General features: G+C 41.1%; 1 protein-coding gene across 2 annotated transcripts in view; it reads right to left on the bottom strand.

Moving 5' to 3' along the window:
• The window catches only part of CARMIL1 (capping protein regulator and myosin 1 linker 1), a 164777-nt gene that overhangs the window by 57856 nt on the left and 84089 nt on the right, over window positions 1-22832 (bottom strand). For both annotated transcript variants that reach the window (XM_077352987.1, XM_077352986.1), the window contains exons 4-17: window positions 21737-21796; window positions 18381-18502; window positions 16574-16671; window positions 16231-16301; window positions 15828-15901; window positions 11112-11187; window positions 10293-10381; window positions 9565-9659; window positions 5991-6077; window positions 4161-4264; window positions 3167-3244; window positions 3002-3078; window positions 970-1074; window positions 373-442 (exon numbers count right to left, since the gene is read on the bottom strand). In XM_077352987.1, the coding sequence (XP_077209102.1) occupies window positions 373-442; window positions 970-1074; window positions 3002-3078; window positions 3167-3244; window positions 4161-4264; window positions 5991-6077; window positions 9565-9659; window positions 10293-10381; window positions 11112-11187; window positions 15828-15901; window positions 16231-16301; window positions 16574-16671; window positions 18381-18502; window positions 21737-21796 (1206 nt within the window). The remainder of the gene's footprint in view (window positions 1-372; window positions 443-969; window positions 1075-3001; window positions 3079-3166; window positions 3245-4160; window positions 4265-5990; window positions 6078-9564; window positions 9660-10292; window positions 10382-11111; window positions 11188-15827; window positions 15902-16230; window positions 16302-16573; window positions 16672-18380; window positions 18503-21736; window positions 21797-22832) is intronic.

Raw genomic sequence — 22832 nt, forward strand, 5'->3', positions numbered from 1 at the left:
GGAAGGATGGAAGGCTGAGTCACCCTTGAGCCGGCTGCTGGGATTGAACTCCCAGCCTCATGGGCAAAGCTTTCAGACGGCTGCCATACCACTCTGCGCCACACTGCCTTTGAAACGGCTGTGTTTCAAAACTAGGCTATTCCTGTGTGTTTTTTTTGTTGGGGGGGGGGGAGAACCATTAAGTAGATGCATTCACACCACAAACACAATAAAATTAATGTTCTATAAATATGCATCAGAGTTTTACATTCTTTTTCAACATCATGGAAAATGCCCATTTATTTTATGTCTTGTTCTTTATAAGGAATAGCATAATTCTAACAATATATTCATTATTACATGCTACATTTATGAAGCACCTAAAAATCCTACCTCACAGCTACTCAGATCTAGAGACACCTCCTTTAAATTTTGGTTACAAGCAAGGCCCAGTAGGAGTGCTCTGAAAAACATACAGAACGGAGAATATTTCACCAATAAATCATATAAGCCATACAGAAAAGACATACAAATTATTCTTAAAAGACATTTGGGGAATACAATCTGATATTTTCCAGTTTGTGTATGGTATTCAAATATGATATTCTGATCTAGGATTAAAAAAAAATTCCAAGTTCAATATATCTGAGAAGAAAAATATCATATTTTTTAAAAGTCAGCCCAATCTGGGAGAAGCTGGCCCCAGGACCTGTGTATGGTAAGAAGGTCTTTGCCCACCACATTCAGATCCTGGCTAGGACCATGTCCCTTTAAATGCCTTTTGTAAGCTGTGAGCCTGCGAGTGGACTCTGAAGACATTTAAAGGGCTCACTATCCCTTTAAATGCCTTCTCCAAGCCAAGAGTTCACTCTGAAGGCTATTAAACCCTCAATATTTGGGGTATTTTTACTGCTTGATCATTCTGGATAGCTGAAAAAAACCCATAAAGTTAGAAGTAAAAACTTGTGACTATGTTCATAGGACACTTACTTTAGTGGTTCAGGAGGGAGTTTAGTCCCTGAAAGGTTGATTTGCATCAAAGCAAGTGAACTGCTGAAAAACTGTTTGAATGATGGGGGAACTTCCTTTCCCTTTCTGTAAAAGAAAGCAGAATAAATGACCATCCCAAAGTCTTAACATAACTAGAGCCTTTATGCTTGTTATTTTCCTATACAAGGCCCTATAGTAACTGTATGTAAGTGAATAGGCAATACAAAAAAATATGGTTATACCAGAATTCTGTAATTTAATTCATTTGTCAACATCAAATATCTGAGTCAATTATCTCAACCAAGTTAGTTGTACAGTTTAGAGTCAAGATGAAAAATAGTCCTTGTAATTTCAGCTGTCTCAAAAAAGTGAGGCTGAAGAGAGGAATGGTGGAATAAAGGGCAAAATCTTTTACCATAGACATCAAGAATTGACCATTTTTCAATCTCACTAGACTGTTATATACAACTAGAACTAATGCTCTGGAGTAGCTTTGTTATCATCAGTAACATGCTGAAGAGTATATGTTTAATATTTGCAGCCTTAAAAACTTAGCAGCTCGATGGGAATAAGCAGAAATTTTAGAGGTAATGTGACATGGTTGACAGGCTTCTACAAACAGCTTATATTCAATACACATGGATGATTTTCTTCTATGGCACTCATCTTTATGCAAATACATTAAAAACCTTCCCATAGGCACATGTGGATTTCCAGTAAAATGATTAGTAATCTTTGTGCAAATACATTAAAGTGCTCTCTGCTTCTGCAAACCTTCCCAAAGACACAGTAAAAAGACAGGAACAATAATCTGACAAATTGTACAAAAGAGAGAAAAGGTAGACAGATTCCATCCAGAAGCATCTTTTGAAGAAGAACCTGCACTGAGAGCAATTGGGAGAAAAAAATGTCACCAGGAGTTGATGGGATATCAATAGAGCTGTCCTAAGCCATAGGAACAGAATCCATCAAAACCTTAACAAGATTGTGCCAACAAATATGGAAAACAAACAATGGTCCACAGACTGGAAACAATTTACATCCCAATTCCAAGAAAAGGAGATGTCAAAGACTTCAGCAACTATTGGACCATGGCATTAATTTCTCACACAAGTGATGCTCAAAATTTTATAAGAAAGACTGCTACTATTTGTGGAATGAGAAATGCCAGATGTTCAAGCTGGATTTAGAAAAGAAAGAGGCACTGGAGATCATATTGCAAATGTATGTTGGCTACTGAAGCATATGAGAGAATTTCAGCAGAAAATGATCTTGAGTTTCATAGATTACAGCCAAACTTTTGACTGTGTGGGTCTTGAAAAGCTATGGTTGGCATTAAACAAAATTGGTGATACGATACGTATCGTATCAAAAATTGGTGTGCTGCAGCATTTGATTGTCTTGATACACAATCTATGCTCTGGACAAGAGGCCACTGTTAGAACAAAATATGGAGAAACAGAATGGTTTCCAATTGGCAAATATACATTATATTCCTCCCTTCAATGCGTATGCAAAACACATCATGAGGAAAACTGGATTAGCTTTAGATGAAGGTGGAATGAAAACTGGTGGAAAGAACATTAACAATTTGAGATATGCAGATGACAGCACATTATTGGCATAAAACAGCAAAGACTGGAAACAATTATAGCTGAAAATTAAGAAGACAAAAGTAATGACACAACTTTAAAGACTGATGATGAAGAAAATAAAATTGTTTGAGATTTTCTACTCCTTGGTTTCATAATTAACCAAAATGGAGACTGCACCCAAGAAATCAGGAGGAGACTGAAACTAGGAAGGGCAGTCATGAAGGAGCTAGAAAAGTTCCTTAAGTGTAGGGATGCGTCACTGGAAAATAGAGAAATAGCTCAGTGCCTCTTCTACTGCAGCTGATGCATTCCCAAACACAGAAAAGCATATGATTGACAATGATATGAAAGGAAAATTGGACAATGTACACATGGAAAGGTAGAGAACAGTGATATAGTACCTAATTGACAACAAGGATAATATTTCGCACGCTGACCTGTGAGAAAAAACTGTCCTGGATAGGTTTAGGATGGCAAGATGCTGAAGGCATCCGTGAAGAAGTGCTCCACACATCTAAAAAAGGAAAAAATATGTGCATAAATCAGTTTTCAGTAATAAAGATAGAAATCTGTTTTGTAAATTCTACTTTGTAAAAAATTACCATGTCTAATGCACACTCCGTATTGGATAAATCCAGATGTGTGATGGCATTTGACTGGGCCAAAAAGTTATACAAGTACTACAAGAAAAGGGGAGAAAAAGGTTTAATTTTCTTACAATATCCATCTCAACTCTTCAAATCTGACGGTAAGTGCTAATCTGATTCTTCACCATTAAATATATTCAAGCCAAAAACACCCTGTCTCTTAAAAGAAAATCTAGTGCCTAAATAGGTTTTGAAACATAATCCACAGTCTTCATTATTTGCTCCCTAAGAAGGTTCTGGCCCGTAACTGTTGGTATACAAGCAACATCCTTACTCATTTTCTATTGCAGAGGAAGGAGGAGGAAGAACTGGCACAAGGTTCCAATTGGCATGCATGCTGCATCTTCCTGATTCATAGGAAGGGACCACAGCAGACTTGCTGAGTTGGGAGTACTGAGGAGACTCAAGATGATTCTCCTTCCATTTTTTTTCTTTTAGTATTTACTGTGCAAATGTTGGCTACTTTGTTTTCTTCACACTTGATTAGGAAAGCAAGAAAACAGAAAGCTGACCTACTGGGGATATTACACCCTTTGCGAATGGTGATACAGCGTAGGGTGCAGTAGTTAAGAGCAGCCGCCTCTACTCTGGAGAACCAGGTTCGATTCCCCACTTCTCCACCTGAAGCCTTCTGGGTGACCTTGAGCCAGACAAGTTCTGTCAGAGCTCTCTCAGCCCCACCTACTTCACAGGGGAACTGTTGCGAGGAGAGGAAAAGTAGGCAATTGTAAGCTGCTTGGAGACTTCTTCATGGGGTACAATAACAGTGGGATACTAAAAAACCCAGCTTGTCTCTTCTACTACGTAACAGCTCATGCAGATCAAGATGGCTCCCAGTCAAAGGTTATCTTTAAAAAGAGGGCTTGATTACTATTGTATGAACTAGAAACACTCATTACTTTGAACAGGACAGGGTAGTTTAGAAATCAGAAGAAAAAGGAGTACCTACTGAAAGATCATCACCCCGAAGCATATTCCCTGAGAGGTCGAGATGGGTGAGCGTGGTAGCTAACAGCTGGTTGGCACTCAGTGACTGGGAAAGGCTGTTCACCCCTAAAACAAAATGGTTAATGGTTACTTTTGTGGTTCTCAATGAAAGGGCATTTGCCCTACAATTCTACATTCTCTGTGAAAAATGAAATGATCTTGCTTATTGCTTTGCAGCAAAAAGATGAATTACGGTAATACTGAAATAAACTGTAGGTGAGAAAACTAGCATTTCTAGATGCTGATCACCTTCTGGTCTTACTGGAAATGTAAAGGATTGCTTTATATCAAAAGAGAACGCATGGGACAAACACAAATGCCTGCACAGGGCTGATTTCAGATGAAATATATACTTTACCATCTTGGAAAATTGAAGAAGCGCTGTCAAGCTCCCTTCAATGTAAAGGGCACTTCAAAATGCTGTTCATTATCTCTCTTGAAAAGGATGCCAAAAGGAAACAAGGATCTGCATTTCTATTATCATGAGCTGAGGTTCCCAGGTGACAACGTACAAATAGTTTCTCAATCTAGCCTTCAATTCTAATAAGATCCAGCCTTTAGGCTTTGGTGGAAACTTTTCAACTGCAGTGAAAGCAATGAAGGGATGTCTCCAAGCTATGAGAGTACTCTACCTGTCTACCAGATAGGCAGAATGCCGCAAAGCATTAAGAGGGGAGATTGTTTAAGATTACAAGAAAACTTGCCAGTTTTGTGGTGGAGGAAGAAAGGGATTACACACAAGGTGTGCTGACAGGAATTGCTTTGCCTAGACGAGGCATTTAAATTGGGCTGCTTCTTTCGGAGGAAAACCAAAGGACTCATCTTGTACACACTCTGTTAATTATAGAAGGGGTGTGGTGCAAAGGACTCTCCTGTGTGACCAGTTTTGGCATTCCCCCCTCCAAACAGGAAGTGCAAGAAAGTCCACGGGAAAAAGAAGGAACAAACAACATTGTGTAAAGCTTTTGACTACTCAATTTATGCTGCACAGATAACTCTACCTTCGAGTTTATACATTTCTATGGAGTGCACTGCACTTGATATGTGGTTGTTAAATCTGAAGTCAGCTAACACCGATGGGCTTAATTATAAACTAAGAAACCAGCTACTATAATAGGTCATTTTCTTCTTTTTTTTTTTTTTGCAAAGAGGCTCAGTGTTGTCAGAAGTGGTACTCTTTCATGCTATAAAACCTGTAAAAGCACTTAGGGCATCACAGACATTTCACGGAATCATGGAATTGGAAGGGCTACACAGGCCATCTAGTCCAGCCCCTGCTCAGTGCAAGATCAGCCTAAAGCAACCAGAATGAGTATCTGTCCAGCCACTGCTTGAAGTTTGCCAATGACAGGGAGTTCACTACCTCCTTAAGAAGCCTATTCTACTGTTGAACTATTGACTGTGAAATTTCCCCCCTGATATCTAGCTGGTACCATTCTACACATAGTTTAAACCCATTACTCCGGGTCCTATATTCTGCTGCCAACAGGAACCATTCCCTTCCCTCCTCCATGTGATCTCTTTCAAATACTTAAAGAGAGCAATTGTGTCCCCTCTCAACCCCCTATTCTCCAGGATGAAGATTCCCAAGTCCCTCAGCATCTCCTCATAGGGCTTGGTCCCCAGGTCCCGGATCATTCTCATCACTCTCCTCTGCACCCTCTGAATTTTGTTCATGTCCTTTTTGAAGTGAGGCCTCCAGAACTGCACACAGTACCCCAGGTGCGGTCTGTCCAATGCAGTATACAGCAGGAGTATGACAACCTGCAATTTTGATTTAGTCACAACATACCTTTAGGTGACAATGAGGTTTTAGATACATTTAAATGTTTCAGCCCCTTTGGTAGTTTGGCAAATTGAACACTTAGTGAGGACACACCTGTAGAAAAAATGAAGAACAACAAACGTGAGATGCTGAAGTGATTCAACACTAAGAATTCATTCATCATTTTTACATACGGCTGTCTCTGTTTAAACAGGCAGCTAAGAACATCACCGGTCCTGGCTGCTCTTGATTATGGAAAGGGAAGGGGACACAAAAGGAATTTGCACTCTTATTCAGATCACCACCTCACACACATGGCTGTCTCCATCTGAGCAAGCACAAGAGGGAAAAAAGGAGGAAGCTGATTGGCCCCCTCAGATTCCTGGCTCCTTAGGTGTAGCAGCATTCCTAGGACTTGGATTGTATTGTAACAGGGGGCTGGTCCATTTTCTTGTGTTTCTCCCCTCCTGCCACACACTGGTGAGCCTTATTAATGCAAAGTGCTTCCTTCAGGGTCTCAGATAATTACTCTCAGCATTCCATAATTAAAGGTGCATCTGCCCATTAATTTCCAATTTTGACATATTTATGGTAAACCTTCTACACTAAGGCCGTTATTCCTGTTTGGTCCCTGCATCTGCTAAACATCTTAATTAGGCTGTATGTTGATTTACTGCTCACCCTCTACTAATACATTTGGATTGGTAATTCCCATTTTAATATATCTGAGGAGATATGCATGCATACAAAAGCTTATACCTTGAATAACATTTTGTGGATCTTAATGGCCCCATCAGCCTCAAGCTTTGTTCAGCTTCCTTCATAGTTACTGTTATGATTCCGTATTGACTGATAAAATAAGAGACTAATGATATTCAGTACCAGTTAACTGATATACAGTATTGGGCTTGGATACAGTTGCCAGCTCTGGGATGGAAAATACCTGGAGATTTTGAGGGTGGAGCCAGGAGTGGGTGGGATTTGAAGCGGGAAGGGACCTCAGTGGAGTCCAAACTCCAAAGCTGCCATTTTCACCAGGGGTCTCTTAGTTTAGAGTTGAGGTATAATTCTGGGGGATCTCCAGGTCCCACCTGGGGACTGGCAACCCTACGCTTGAGCCTTGAAACCTTGATTCAAAGCACAGTTCAAACATGGTGTTATAAGCTAACTTGTGGCAAGTCACATCTACAGAATTGGACAAGCTCTTTGAAAAGCTTGATGGGAAAGTAATACTTAGAATGGAACAATTCTGCATAGAATTGCCTTTTAAGTGAAACAAAAATTTTAAAACATAAAGACAAAAGAGGTCATCTGTTTTGCATAGCAATTATTCATGATATACCTACACCACAGATAAAGAAATAACGGGCTGCACTCAGCAATGTACCAACAGAACAAAAAGGGGGGGAAAAGCCAGGTTTGATTGATTTATTATTGCACAAAGTCCATACACCGTGCTGGAACTGTACACAGCAATTAAGGGACTTTATACAATAAATTAATCAACTATTACCTGGCATTCTTTCTCTCTTTGTTCTGTTGACATACCTACACCCACTGACTTGAAGTGTGATAAGTTCTTTTCCTTACATGAACCTGGGAAATTTAGTTCTGATGGCTACCAGCTAAGATGCTCCAACGCAATACACTCAGCTAGATTCCTAAGATTCTTTGTAAGAAAACATGAAAATGAAACCGGTCTAATGGATGCTCGCATTTTAGATATGGCATAGGTACCAGTTTAGATCAGGGGTCTTCAAACATTTTGAGCCTGTGAGCACTTTTGGAATTCTGACACAGGAAGGTAGAACCCATGGCAGAGTGACAGCGACAGGAGGTGGAGCCAACCACAAAATGGCAAGGAATGAGGTTATGCATAATTCTAACAATAATTACAGGTGGATAATCATGTTGGTCTGAATCAGCAGACTAATGTTTGCGTCCCATGGCACCTCTGAGACCCACTCAGTTTTATTCAAGGTAGAAGGTTTTGTGTGCAAGTGCACTTTTTCAGTTTTCACTGTATCATTCAACATTTCAGGCAAAAACTCTGTTTAGCGGGATGCCTTCTAAAATGAACATGTTTAAAAATATTTACTTGCATACACACAACTTGTCTTTTATCACCCAGTGAAGGCATTATGCTGTAGCGGCAGCTGCTGACGTAGCAATAGTCAATCAGCTCCCCAATGGCCAATCGGAAACCCTGCTGGGCAAAAGCATCTCCCACTTTCTAAAAATACTTGGCACATGCCAGGAAAGGTGCTGGCAAGCACCATGGCACCAATGAATGCTACATTATGGGGCCATGAGTTTGGCATTCAGCATATTTCCTGGGAGAAAGGTTCTTTCAATTGAAAGGGAATCAACTCTTTAAGAAAATGTGCATAAGGTTGGGATAATGTGTTTTCAGACAATCATTCCTGCAAAGTCACTGCAGCTATGCCTCCTCTCTCTCTCCACTCCCCAAGCTATTATTTTTCGTACTTTGATAAAACACTGCAAACTCTAATACGATCTCTTTGTGCAGAATGTTTGGTAGAGTTATAGGCGAACCTCTCTTATAGGAGAATGCACTGGAGGTTTGAAAAATTTGGATTTAAGGAAGCAGAGGAAAGGTGATGGACAAACATCAAGGCCTACTGAATCACTTAACCAAAGTTGATTCAGAAACAGAATCTCAAGGATTTCTACATTATTCAGTGCACTGGAGCACAGTGTGAAGCTTATCATTCATTTTTAACTGGGCTAGCTCCATCTAGCCCCCTCTCTCCAAATGCTGCTTTTAAACTTACTCACATATCTATTGGAAACCTTGTGAAAAGGAAAAAGAGAGCAGCTACTGTCTGCAGTAAAGGTAAAGGTATCCCCTGTGCAAGCACCGGGTCATGTCTGACCCTTGGGGTGACGCCCTCTAGCGTTTTCTTGGCAGACTCAATACGGGGTGGTTTGCCACTGCCTTCCCCAGTCATTACCGTTAACCCCCCAGCAAGCAAGCTGGGTATTCATTTTACCGACCTCGGAAGGATGGAAGGCTGAGTCAACCTTGAGCCGGCTGCTGGGATTGAACTGTCTGCAGTACAGCTACTAAATTAATTACCCAGATTTCCAAAAAACACAAGCCCATTTGTTCTTTCTCCATAAAAGAAGAAAAATTGGTTCTTATATGCCGCTTTTCTCTACCCAAAGGAGTCTCAAAGCGGCTTACAGTCGCCTTCCGTTTCCTCTCCCCACAACAGACACCCTGTGAGGTAGGTGGGGCTGAGAGAGCCCTGATATTACTGCTCAGTCAAGACAGCATTATCACTGGCATTCTTCCTCTGCCATCTAAACTGAAAAGTCAGCGATCTCTTTGAAACCAAAGCAGTCCAGCCTTAATGAAATCTGTAGACAATTTAATGATTAAATGCTGCTTGGTTTGCAGCTTACGCTTAGGGGCATGAACCACACAGAAACAGTTCTCAAGTCATTTGTCAACAAAAGATATTTACTAGGCAATTACAACAAGCATACTATCATTCCGAATAAAAATTGAATGAAGAGCGCTAATGCTCTTATTAGGCTTGTTTATTGGGAGGGAGACAAATACAAGCCTTAGTACCTCTGTCCTCCAAGGGGTTGCCAGCAAGGTTAATTGTGTGAAGTCCTGAGTTAGGATTATGGGATAGGGCACTGGCCAGTTTCTGTGCAAAATCCCTACAAGCAAACAAAGCAAACCAATAAAAAGAACGATTAATTCTCTCATCTTTTGCATGATGTTATATTCAGCAATATCAATAGCTTAATGTAAAATGACTACTGCAGAATATGAAAATTAAACAGAAGCTGTGCATTGCAGCTGTGAACAATTCTTCTCTTAAACAAAGGGTGGCTGTGCCCATGAGTAACGTTGTGCATGAATGCTGTTTTCTATGTGTGTAGCCCTTAGCCATCCAATGAGGCAAGCAGACAAAGTGGAGAAAATATTTCCAAGTCTATGTTAAGGCATCACTATTTACCGTGTAGTGTTTTGTAGTACTTTAGTTGCTAAAAGCAGGCCTAGTATTGTGTTTTTGTATGCATGTCTCTTTTGTGCGTCCCATATTCAAATGTGCATTTGTAAGGATTCTTTAAATCAGACCAATTCTCACTGGGCAATAATTATGTCCTGAATAATTTCAGGGTTAGGTTTCCTTTGAATCATAACCAATGCACGATGCAAGTTTTTCGCCATTTGGCAAAGAAATGAAAATACATGAGAGGCGCAACTTTGATGTTGTACTTTAAAGTCGCCCTGACATTCCTGTGCCTTGCTTAATGCTTGTTACTGATCAATGGAAATCCACTTACGTTCTAAGACCTGCATTCTCCAGCACTAGTTCTTCCAGTCTATAGGATCTGCTCACCACCCTCAGGATCTGCTCACAAACATCAGCGGACTGTCACGATATCAATGTTGCAATATTAGGCATCAAGAAAAAGAAATCCATCAACTGCCGAAACTTATTGCAAGGTAATAGCTGGAAACTGCTATTGCAAGGGGCTGTTTGTTTTTATAAGCAGTCCTCTGTAACAGAACTCCGAGGGCGTGTATCGGTTTACACACAATGTGATTCAGGCACACAAGAATCCGTTTACAAACACCACAATCCCAGTTTGGAGTCCTCATCACACAGGAAGCTGGAGTGTTTTTTTTTTTTTGGGGGGGGGGTTGTTAACCATAGAACTTACATCACACATAGAAGCCCCTGTTATAATTTGACTTAATAGATAGAATCAAACAGAAAGTGACTCTACTCACACCAGTTTTTTTCCTCCTCTCAAACGTGTCATGCTAGCTAAACAAGAATAGTGCATCTCAAAATCTCTTGCTGGCTAACAACAGAAAGCCAGCAACATTTAATTACTTTAATATAGGAGTGAATGTTTGCTGCTGTCTTTTTATGGCATTCACTTCTTTCTCAGAAGGGATGTTTTCCAGGATCTGAAACTACGCGAGGCAGCCAAATATAAAATGATCATTCAACAGCTGCCCATTTTACTTCACTAAAAACACACCAGATGCGATACTGAAGCAGAGTGAATCCCAGGAATTTATGGTCGTACATCCCTTTTGTTAAAAACTGCTGTAATCCAAAAAATCACCAGATTCAATAAAGTTATACTTACTAATTTCAGATCCTTGGAGGAAAGCTTTGTAAACCACTGATTATATTCTAGGGCAGCAACTATTGGTATTAAATCCCTACAAAAAAAGCATTATCACATTTTATGAAGCAATTACTTTGCATAAAAGAGAAATCCATGAATATTGGGCACATGCTTTGCCATTTTGAACTGAAGCTCATGAGATGTTTAACAGCTACAAATTGAGAGCACTGTAATTTGTAGTTCTCTGATGAAAAGGTGGTAAAGACAATGAAAACAATTTTAATCTAATTTTTCAAGGCATAACTATGCCCCAAACTTGTTGGATAATGGGTGTGCAACCAGACATGCAGTCAGATGCATGTGGGAAAAACGAGGCATGTGCAATTCAATTTGGATACTCCAAAATGTTGGTTCAGACACTTTTTAGACAAATTTAGTCCAAATCAACCTTCCCCTGAAGTTAAACTGCCCGAATCAGCGTTAGCCGAATCACTGAACTGCAATTCGGGCTTGATTCAGCCATGCAGAGATCTGGCAGTTTAAAAGGACCAAAATTTCCCTTTTCTGTCTATTTTGTGATCTGGGAGGGTGGGGGTTTGAGATAGAGACACCAAATTTGGGGTGCAGCTATGGGAGCCTCTCCTCAAAAGAACCACCCCAATTTCAAAAAGAACGGACCAGGGGATCCAATTCTACGGGCACTCAAAGAGGGTGCCCCCATCCAACCTCCATTGGTTCCAAAGGCAAGACAAGAACAAAAAATCTTTCCTCCCTCACCACTGGAAACAATGGAAGTTGGATGGAAGTTGGATGGGGCACCCTCATTGGGTGCCCACAGAATTGTATCCCATGATCCAATCCTTAGCCATTCTTTTGAGGAAAGGCTCCTGCCCAATACCACAGAATAGATGGAAAGGGATAATTTCTCATTGATTTTAATCATTCCAGATTCAGCTGAATTGAGGCTGAATCTGAGCCAGGGAAGGGCACTCTGGTTGATTCAGGCCAAAACTGAAACAGTCTGAATTTTTTAGATTTTGTGCGTGCCTAGGGAGAACTCACCTAAAAAAATGCTTGTTTGTTCAGTGCTGCAAGGGGAGAAAAAGATCTGTTCTAACTCTTCTGTGAAGTTTTCAAAGAGCATTGGTCTGAGGGCCAGACTACATGGCATGCTGGACACGTGTCAAGTCTTGGGTGCACCAGACTCATAGTCAGAGGTAACATCAGGGGAACTAACCTTCAAAAGTGCTTATGCTATCAGCACTGTAAGAGGGGGGGGGGAAGGGGATTTCATTTTTCTTCCCATCCTACTTTCTCCTACGGAAACTGGAGTGTCTCCTCTGGAGACACACCTTTATAACTGTCCCCATTATGCTCATGAGGGTCTCCTGACCACTAATAACTATGGTTGACAGCTCGGGGGGGGGGAGATACCCAGAGATTATGAGGGTGGAGCCTGGGTGGATTTGGAAAAGGAGGAACCTCAGCAGGGCACAATACCACAGAGTCTACCAACCCAAGTGGCCATCTTCTCCAAGGGAACTGATCTCTGTCATCTAGACCAGGGGTAGTCAACCTGTGGTCCTCCAGATCTTCATGGACTACAATTCCCACGAGCCCCTGCCAGCAAACGCTGGCAGAGGTTCATGGGAATTGTAGTCCATGAACATCTGGGGGACTACAGGTTGACTACCCCTGATCTAGACAGCAACCATAGTAGTGGAAAATCTCCAGGCCTCACCTGGAGATTGGCAACTCTACTACCCCAAGGATTTTTCTCTCTCCCCCCCTTCCCCATACAGAGAAGGCAGAAAATAATTCCATTGGCCAATTCCTTCCACAAACATTTTCACTGGATCCATCCCACTGTAGATGTCATATGAGTACCAGTCTAGGAAGTGGTTTTAGCTCATGAAATTACAATTTACCTTTTTAAAAATCAGTTTGCTTCATATTTAATCCACATAATCATTCCTATTCATAACTGAGCTGAGGCTTTTAGCCAGCCAGATAATATTTAACATAATCTTATGACTGAATGAATCCAGGCAATATCTCTAGTCCTCCAGAGTGACCCAGGAAGAAGAGAGACTAAAAAAGTTACTATCATTCTCCACATGCAGGCTTCCTCCTAATTGTACGGGGGATTTTGTGTGTCAAATCCCGGAATGGCTTTCTCTTCTTTAATTCCAGCCTCTTAATTTAAAATGCTTTCCCCCTCCCCCCAAATCATTTTATTCATTAAACAGATACTAATAGAGATATGGCAATGAACGTTTGTATGCGAAGCAGAGCAACATCCCATAAAGAGATCCCATAGCATTGAGTTCAAATGATAACTGCCTTCCACAATGTACAAGATAATAGATACTTATATCCATTTTTAAAGTATAGTTACTGAAAAACCTAAACAATTCTGGTACAAAGTGCATTTCTTCATTGGTACTTCACCTTCTAGTATCATCAATAAAGATTAATTTTGTAGTGGCTTAACATAAAAATGAGTGTATACATGACAGAGGAAAATAATCTAACAATATGCCTTGAATTTAAAAGGAGTTCCCAACAGCATATGGGGATTGTCATTCCCCCTCTCTGGACAGTAAACTTCCAACGCCATTTCAAAATGTAGTCAAGTAGTAGTCAAGCTTTATTGCACTAGGCCAGGGGCTCATGGGAATTGTAGTCCATGAACATCTGGAGGACCACAGGTTGACTACCCCTGCACTCGGCCATAGGCCATCGCAAGATCAGATAAAAATAAAAATTTTGAAAACAAACACAGATCTCTCACGGTTATCACTTAACCAGAATAAAATTTACGCTTAACCCATGCATTCGGCTCATTAGCCCACAGTATTTGCCACAAGGCCAGCTCGAAGCTTTCTTGTGGCCGAAGCAAAGGTGGCAATCCTTTGTGTCACAACTAGGTCCGTATCAGAAAGAAAATACCTTAATTTATCATGAGCTGAAGAAAATGCCCCTGGAATGATTTTATTTAGAAATGTCCTCCTTGGATCTGTATAAAGTGGACATTCCAGTAGATAGTGTGGCAGATCTTCAACTACTGGGTTCCCACAGATACACAGACGTTGTAAAAGAGGAATTTGAGCATATCTCCCAATCAGAATAGAAGAAGGCATTGACTGAAATCTCAGGGCTGAAAACGCAACCCTTAGCTTGCTCACATTTATATTACCCAGACACAGGGCTCTGCTCTGATCTTTTTTAAGGGTCTTAAACCACCCTTTCAAAATGTAGTTTGGAATGTCCGTTCAGTCTTAAAAGAGTTGCTGCATAGCATGAAATACAAGGACGTGGGTTTTGTGGGCCCACAGACAGTGCTTTGGATCTCTGGCGGCAATGCTATTCTTGAGTAAGCAGGCAGATAAAACGAAGGGGCATGTTTATTAATTTACTGCTAATATACTCTCTACCTATAGGTGCACATACATGTAGACATCTAGAAGGTAACAAGGAACATAAGCGTGGATACATAGAGATGTCAGGCCTAAGGATACACACTGAAGAAAAAAACTGGCATAATTCTGATTCGGCCTGAAACCCAGTATCAGTATAGGGATTCGGGTTTGGATGATTCAAGTACAGCTGAATCTATTTGCACTCCAAGGCATTTAAAGGGACCTAGGTGTCCGTTTAAATGCCTTGGAGCCTGCCAAACAGCTGAACCCGCTGAGAGAAGTCTCTTGGAAGGTTCAGCTGTTGTTGGGCTGTGGAAAGACAGTTCAAACAACTTGACAACCAGCTGATCTGGGGAATGGCTTTGCTCCCTGGATTGGCTTGGGTTGTGAGGGGCCTCTTATGCACGGTGGCAGCTACTGCGTGCTGCCACCCTCCCGTTGCAGCGGGCCAGGATGCCCCGCCGTTCCCCGTGTATGCACAGGGGCAGGGCATGCTGGGCTGCCCCGGCGTAGCGTGCTGAACACCGGGGCCAGAAGGTAAGCTGGCGCGGCCGGGGGGGGGGGGGGGTCAGACGGCCCGGGGAGGGAGTAGGAAGCCCAGGCCCCCTCCGCAAGCCCGGTGAGGGCAGGGGGTCATTCACAGATCCTTTCTGCTTGAAGGGATTAGGCTGGATACTGCTGACACAAGTTAAGGATTGTGAGTCTTCTTTTTCCAGCTCAGCACAAAACAGATTCACTTTCAGCTGTGTGACAAATACAGACATGCTCACTCCATAATGCCTTCACAGCTGTCACCTATGCTGTACTGAATCCCACATGAACTTTGTTCTTTGAAAGATCATCTCCCTGTCACAAAGACAGTGTTTCTGCACAGTTAGTGAGACCATTCCCACAATGTAACATGTTCTTTGCCATAGAGCTTCTGACACACAGCATTCTTTACAAAAGCGGAGACAATATATCTCACTTGGTCTCCGCCGTCTTGGTGGATGAGTAGACAGACATGCTTAGACCACTTACAGCAGCCTGGAGGTGCACCCTGAATACTGTGAACGTTTTCTCACAACCATGCAGCACTCTTACAAATCTTCAACAAGAAACTTACATTTGTATTGAGAAAGAGTAGCAATTTTCCTACCCGGTGGCAGAAAGTTTTCTGAATAGATATTGAATGGGTTTTTTTTTGGGGGGGGGGGGGGTTGTGATAATGTTACAGGTACAGGATATACACCTGGCCAGTTAGTGACACATGTATAACATCTTATTCAAAGCTAAAGCAGTTTAGAAAATAAACTTATTCATTGGACATTACCTGTGATCAAGATGGCTGAAATCTTGCAAATTCAGTTCCCTGGTATCTTGAGTCAGATAAATTGTATCAACATCCTATTTGGATAAAGAATCATTCACAGTAACGTCACTCTTGATATTGCAAATTACCAGAAAGGTAAAGTGATGAGGAATGGGTCTGACCAACGATCGTTGTTCCTCAGTCTTTGTACATCCTTGCTTTTTGCCCAGGTGTGAACCATTCCATTTATGCTTCTGTAAGTCTATTTCTATCTCCGGTATTAATTCTATTAATAATGTGCTTTTGTTGTTTTTAATGGTTTTGTAAGACGTCATTTTAACATGTATGTTTTTTAGGCTATTAATTTTGTGAAGTATATAACTAACTGAAAGTGAATGCTGTCAAATAAGAGTCTGGTACTTACCCACTGGACTTCTTCCCTGTATGGAAACCCCAGCCAGTCACAAACACAAGCATACATTTGAGAAAAACCTCCTAGAGACAAAAAAGCATGATAAAAGTTAAGCCTTTCTCTTGCTATGCTGCTGATACAAAATGAAACATGCCGAGCCTCAAGCACTTTGCTTATAATGCACAGCAGGGAAGAACAGAGCATAAAAATAGTAACTTCTCACTCCAGTTACAACAGTAATCCATGCAAACTACACCTTTTACTAAAGCCAACCCTCTACCAGAAATAGAACAAGCTTCTCTGTACAGGCAATTCTAGAAATTATACGGTTCAATTTGAAAAGGCACATACTTACCACAGGGCCCTAGCTCTGCCACGCTTTGGCTGTCCCAAAGTGTCTGCAGATTAGCCAATCTTTCGGGGGGATCCATAATAATTTTTTTCATTATTCTCCTGGATGCAAGAAGAAAATGCATGTTGGAAAAGCATGTGTACAATTTACTGTTTTGTTACTAGGTACCTAAAGATAGAACATAATATTATCTTTGCCATCCCACACAGAGCCTCCACTTCAGCCCTAATCGCAGGGGTGGAGTGAGACAAAAGTCCTTGCCTCCCCCCCCTCCTTCTGGCTGCAGCTCAGGCCTGCACCTGTCCTCCATGGCCAGAAAGCTTTGGGGGGGTATGTAAATTGACCTAAAGCAGAAATTATGCTTTCTGTATCTCCATTTCTGTTAGCCAATCCCTGGATGTCTTACAACATCATAAAACTTAAAGCCATGATTCCTTGAGACAAAGGGGCTGTTTAATATCTTTCTGTTAACTCTAAAGGTGAGCTTGAATGTTCAAGTTTTTGTCCAAGAGATATGCCTCGGATGTCCCCAGGAATGCTGTATGAACTAGATGATTATTGATGAAGTCATCTGTATAACGACAACAAAACTGAAAATGAGAGAAATACAAGAACTGTTTACTATATTCATTATTTTCCAGTATGTTCATATCTGTTCCTCTGCATGGTACGAGCCTCTTATGGCGCAGGGTGGTAAAGCAGCCAACATGCTGCCTGAAGCTCTGACCATGAGGCTGGGAGTTTGATCTCAGCAGCCGGCTCCAGGTTGACTCAGCTTTCCATCCTTCCGAGGTCGGTAAAATGAGTACCCAGCTTGCTGGTGGGTAAAATGGTAATGACTGGGGAAGGCACTGGCAAACCACCCCGTATTGAGTCTGTCATGAAAAAGCTAGAGGGCGTCACCCCAAGGGTCAGATATGACTCGGTGCTTGCACAGGGGATACCTTTACCTTTATACATATGGTAGAACCTGCCTCTGAGAATTGTATAACTATTCCTAAATAGTTGACAAATATATTGACCCTAATGTTATTACAGACAATACTTGCCTGACTATATTTTTTTGGATGGACAGGGAAGATGCTGCTAGGTATTGGCTGCCCACCGTACACATTTCCTAACTAATTTGTTTCCACTTATTTTCCACTGACTTCATCACATAGCAGTTAAGTAAGGCTGAACATAACAAGAAGATTTTTGTCTGCCATTAGTTGATTTTTTCCTGTTGCAAACAACACGTTAAGCCAGGAAGAAGAAAGCATCAGGAACACAGGGGAAAGTGAAGAGGAGATCGAACTCATGGGCCTGTTACATATTCCTGAAACCTGAACCAACAAACAAGAGCATCTAATATATATCACTAAATACAATGGATAATTGGGGACATAACAGTTTGTTCTTTTAAACAAAAATTAATCTCATCAACCACTGTTTAAACTACTCTACTTTGTTCGATGTGGCAATGGTTGGGCATATTCAGAACCAAGCCAAAATGATCAGAATGAATAGACTAATTAATCTGAAATTCTGAAAATTAATCTGAACTCTGAGTTCTGGTCCCTAGGATCAGGTATATGGTGATGACATAATAATCACTCTGACAAAATTGCTGTGAACCAAGCCAAGAAATATGTATGTGATGGAATCTACTCTTTGGTTCCCATTGCCTTGGTAAACTGGATAAACTAATACTCTCCTACATTTCTTCTACAAATAAAGAAGAGGTATAAGAATAGCACAGCCAACACACACAGTCTTCGTAAGCAAATATTCAACATATGCTACAGTTTTCCCAGTAACGAGTACCTACACTGGAGAAAGACCAGGGAATATCCTCCTAAGGCATGTTCCAATGTGTGCCAGTACTTCATGGATATCATCAGAGGAGGCCAACTTCATAGAAATGTTACATTTTTCAGTTTCTACAATCAGCTGTATATAAAAGTAAGACAATGATCAAGTATCTTAGTTAAGTCCTTTCAACATTTGTTGTCTCTGAATAGTCTCAGTAAACAGTAGCATAAGGAACACCTAGCAATGCTTAAAGAAATATCCCAGATAAAAATCTGCTTTCCTATATTGCAAGAAATTAGCTTGCCCACTAAGCCCTCTCTTGTCAATGTATACTTGGTATGGTTGCAGATCCACTGGTGGAGGCAAGGATGTCCCAGTGCCAGGCCCCAACCCTCCACAGTCGATCAGCTGGACGATGGAGGTGGAAAAGAAGGGAAATCCTCCCATTTGTAGCAAATGGTCTCTGTAACTGCCCACATGACCCGGAAATGATGCTATCACTTCTGGAATGTCAAGGGCAACACTCTGGTATCTGACCCCCAAACTCTGTGGTAGAAGCCAAATTTACCATAGATTTTTTCCCAAATAACAGAGCATCACCATGGCATCCCAGAAGGGATAGCATCACTTTTGGGTCATATGGGCAGAGATGTACACACACTGCAATAGTTGAATGGGCCTCCCTGCTGCCAACACAGTGTAGTTGTTAAGAGGGGAGGCCTCTAATCTGGACAGTTCTCAGAACTCTCTCTGCCCCACCTAACTCACAGGGCTTCTGTTGTGGGGAGAGGAAGGGAAGGTGACTGTAAGCCGCTTTGAGACTCCTCCAGGTAGTAAAAGTGGGGTTTAAAAAACAACTCTTCTAGTAAGTCCCCTCCCCACCCCCTGCTGATTGCCCGAAGGGACCTGGCAACCCTAATACTTGGCTATTATCAGCCAATCATCTGGTATATCAAGGACTCATGCAACTCCTCCAAATGACAGGACTCCACAGATGCTGAAGGAGCAACAGAAGCCCCCCTACTTTCTAATTTGAATATCTTTGCACATTCTCTATTTCCTCGGAGATACAGACGTACAGAGATCACAAGACCTGGCATTTTCTCAAGTTGGATGTCATTAGATGCAATTATTTCTGTGTAAACTCTCCTATCAAATCACGGTACCTGTCCATTTTCGGAAAACAGCTCAGGAAGGGGAGGGGAGACACTAAATTAGAGAGCGTATCTGAGCAGCTTCCTCCTTCAACCAGAAAAAGGTACAATTAATTCTTTCAGCTGCTCCCACCTCTACATGTATAATAACAATGAACCAGAAGGAGCATTGCTAATACCGGTAGAGGGCCACTAGCATTACATGTCTTCTGGGTGTACATGATTCATTAAAAAAATATGAGCAGCCAAACTGCACAAGATTCAAACGACACAGCTTGACTTTATGACCCTATAGAAGTATTCACTAATTAACAACTTTTCCTCTGGAGACACTTCATTAATGAATGACAACAGCTAGGTCTGCAAGAGTGGAAACACTTTGATCAAAAAAATTCCTCTAAGTTTCCCCTGAGCTGTAAGCCTCAACTGATATACATGAAGAGGCCAGCATGCATTAATCATTTAGCAGATCAGTTTTGTATCAGAGTTTGCCTCTCAATTTGCTGCTGCACCAAACCAAGATCAACTGAAAGACAAAGATTTGGCTTCCAAAGAGACATGTCTCATGGCTTTCCTTTTTATATTTAATTTATTATTAAATTTATATCCCACTCCTCACTTGTGTCCCAGGGCAACTAACAGCATTGTTAAAAAATACAATACAAGTAACAATGAAACAATAAAAACAATTACTGTTAAAATAGTAACATCCAGCAAACTAAAACAAACAGGCTTTCAACTTCATTGGACATGAGTGAAGATGCATCCAGCTGACCCAGGGGCAATTGATGGGTGTTACGATGGAGAGGTAGGGGGAATGTGTAGGGGGAGGTCCATCAAAATTTGCTATGCTATAGCATGCAGTGGTTGCACTGGCCTCAACCAAAGGCTTGGCAGAAGAGCTCCATTTTACAGGCCCTGTGGAACCGCTGGAGTTTTGACAGGGTCCTGATCTCATTTGGGAGCTCATTCCACCAAGTTGGGGCCAAGGCTAAAAAGGCTCCAGCTCTGGTTGAGACCTGATGCACTTCTTTGGGCCTGGGGATCACCAGCCTGTTGGTGGTGGTCTAGTGTAAAGCCCATTGGGGGACATACTCAGATAGGCAGTCCCTTAGATAAACTGAACCAGACTGCATATAGCCTTTAAGGTTAATACCAACACCTTAAATCTGACTAACATCATGTCCCAACTCTACTGATCAACATCATGTTCCATATGATGTTCTCCATAGAAGAATACATAAGAAAAAAAAATATAACCTAGAATTGTAAGAACATGAGAACACCCTGAAGAGCAGGTATTTGGCCAGTGTTCCAGAAGCTGCACTGGCTTCCAGTTGAATTCTGGATCAAGTATAAGGTCTTGGTTCTCACCTATGAGGTCATTTGCAGTCGGGGTCCTCTGTATCTGAGAGACTGCCTTTCTATTTATACTTGAAGAGCTCTTCACTCTGCTAATACTAACCAGCTGGTGGTCCCTGGCCCCAAGGAGATACATCTGGCCTCAACCAGAATGAAATCCCAGAACACATCCGGACCCTCTTGGAGCTAGAACAGTTCCACAGGGCTTGCAAGTTGGTGCTCATCAGCCGGTTTTTGGTTGGGCCCAGTGATACACTAATAACTATTAGGTCCCACCTATCCACTTCTCCTCTAACCACCATCCACTGCAGGACAGTTAGCCTGCAATCTGACTTGGGGGAGACCATGGGCAGTTCTAGAAATTGGACTACTATTGACCCTAATATTTTAAACTGAATGCCACTATTTGGTTTAATTGTTTTTAACTAATATATATTTTAATATTTAGATTACTGTATATTATATATGATATTGTACACCATCCTACGCCGGTTCACTGGGAGAGCAGTATAAAATCAGATAAAGAAAATTTAAAAAAGACTAAAATTTTTGGAAACTTTTCTGCAAACATTTCTGTCTCCTCCTTCTGAAACATTTGTATTGGGGAGTACGATTTTACATTCACAAGCTATATTAAGCAAAATTTCATTTGTGCAAGGAAGAAAAATGTTGCACTGTGATTAGCCTTGACTGTATCTTATAAATGCAAACATTGTTACTATGTATTTCTTCAGTAACTCTTCCATTTAATTATTTATATTCAATTTTTGAAAAAGCACCGGTCTAATTAAAGTATTTTGACTCTGCTAGGTAAGGCCACTGCAACATTAAATTATCTGACAACTAAAATACACACCTGGCCTGGTTTATTGCTTGTTACCCCTTGGATTTCCAAGTAGCTGAAAGTTAGTTCTAGCTGTAATTGAAACAGAATAAATAACAAGTTTTGACTTGTATCACAATAGTTGTAAAAGAAGTAAAAGCAAATGAAACAAAGATTAAGCCACTATGAAATTCACGCTCCATAAATTGTTGAAAGTCTTGTATTTAATGTTCCCCTTTTCCTACTGCTCAGTAATGGAAAGCATTTATAACAAACCACAGTTTGCTATTTCTCTTGCTACAAACCAGGGTTCCAAAACATTGTTTAATCTTAATATACAGACATGGAAATACACCATAATCTGTAATTTGATTCTATTCAGACAAAACAACAAGCCGTGATTTGATGTGAACTCTGGAATCCTTTATTCATGAGTCATATGCGAAGGAAGCGAGAGGGCAGAAGCATGAGAACTTCTAAGTTTAATGACTACAACATACAATTTGCTATTTCATCTGGACATAGCTCTTTTCTCCCACTAGTGTACAGCATACTTTTCCAGTATCAATCACTCCCCAAGGGAAATTCTTACATTTCCCAGTATAGCACATTCATCATGATTCTAGTTTTGGTAACACAATGGCTTTAAATATTCTACATACATCACATCATCATATACTATCGTAAAGGAGATGAAAAATCCAGTGTTCACCAATCCTGTCCATCTTATTTTATTAGTGTTTCTGAATATGTTTCAAAAAATAGTAGGGTTGCCAGCTTTAGGTTCGGAAATACCTGGAGACTTTGGGGGTGGGCAGGATTGGGCAGGATTAGGAGCAGGGAGGGACCTCAGTGGAATATACTGCTGTGGAGTCCACCCTCCAAAGCAGCCATTTTCTGCAGGGGAACTGACCTCTTTAGTACAGCAATGAGCTATAATTCCAAGGGATCCCGGGTCCCACCTAGAGACTGCCATCCCTAAAACAGAGAAGCCTGCCAACACCGTGTTATTCACAAGCTATGTGGGATGAACAATTACCTCCAGATACAAATTCATTTGTTCACTGAACAGAATCTTTTCTTTGTCAAGGCAATTGTCTCCCATGGTCAAAATATTCTATGGAACAAG

Source organism: Paroedura picta, chromosome 9, assembly GCF_049243985.1.
Source record: "Paroedura picta isolate Pp20150507F chromosome 9, Ppicta_v3.0, whole genome shotgun sequence".
Taxonomy (NCBI): Eukaryota; Metazoa; Chordata; class Lepidosauria; order Squamata; family Gekkonidae; genus Paroedura; species Paroedura picta.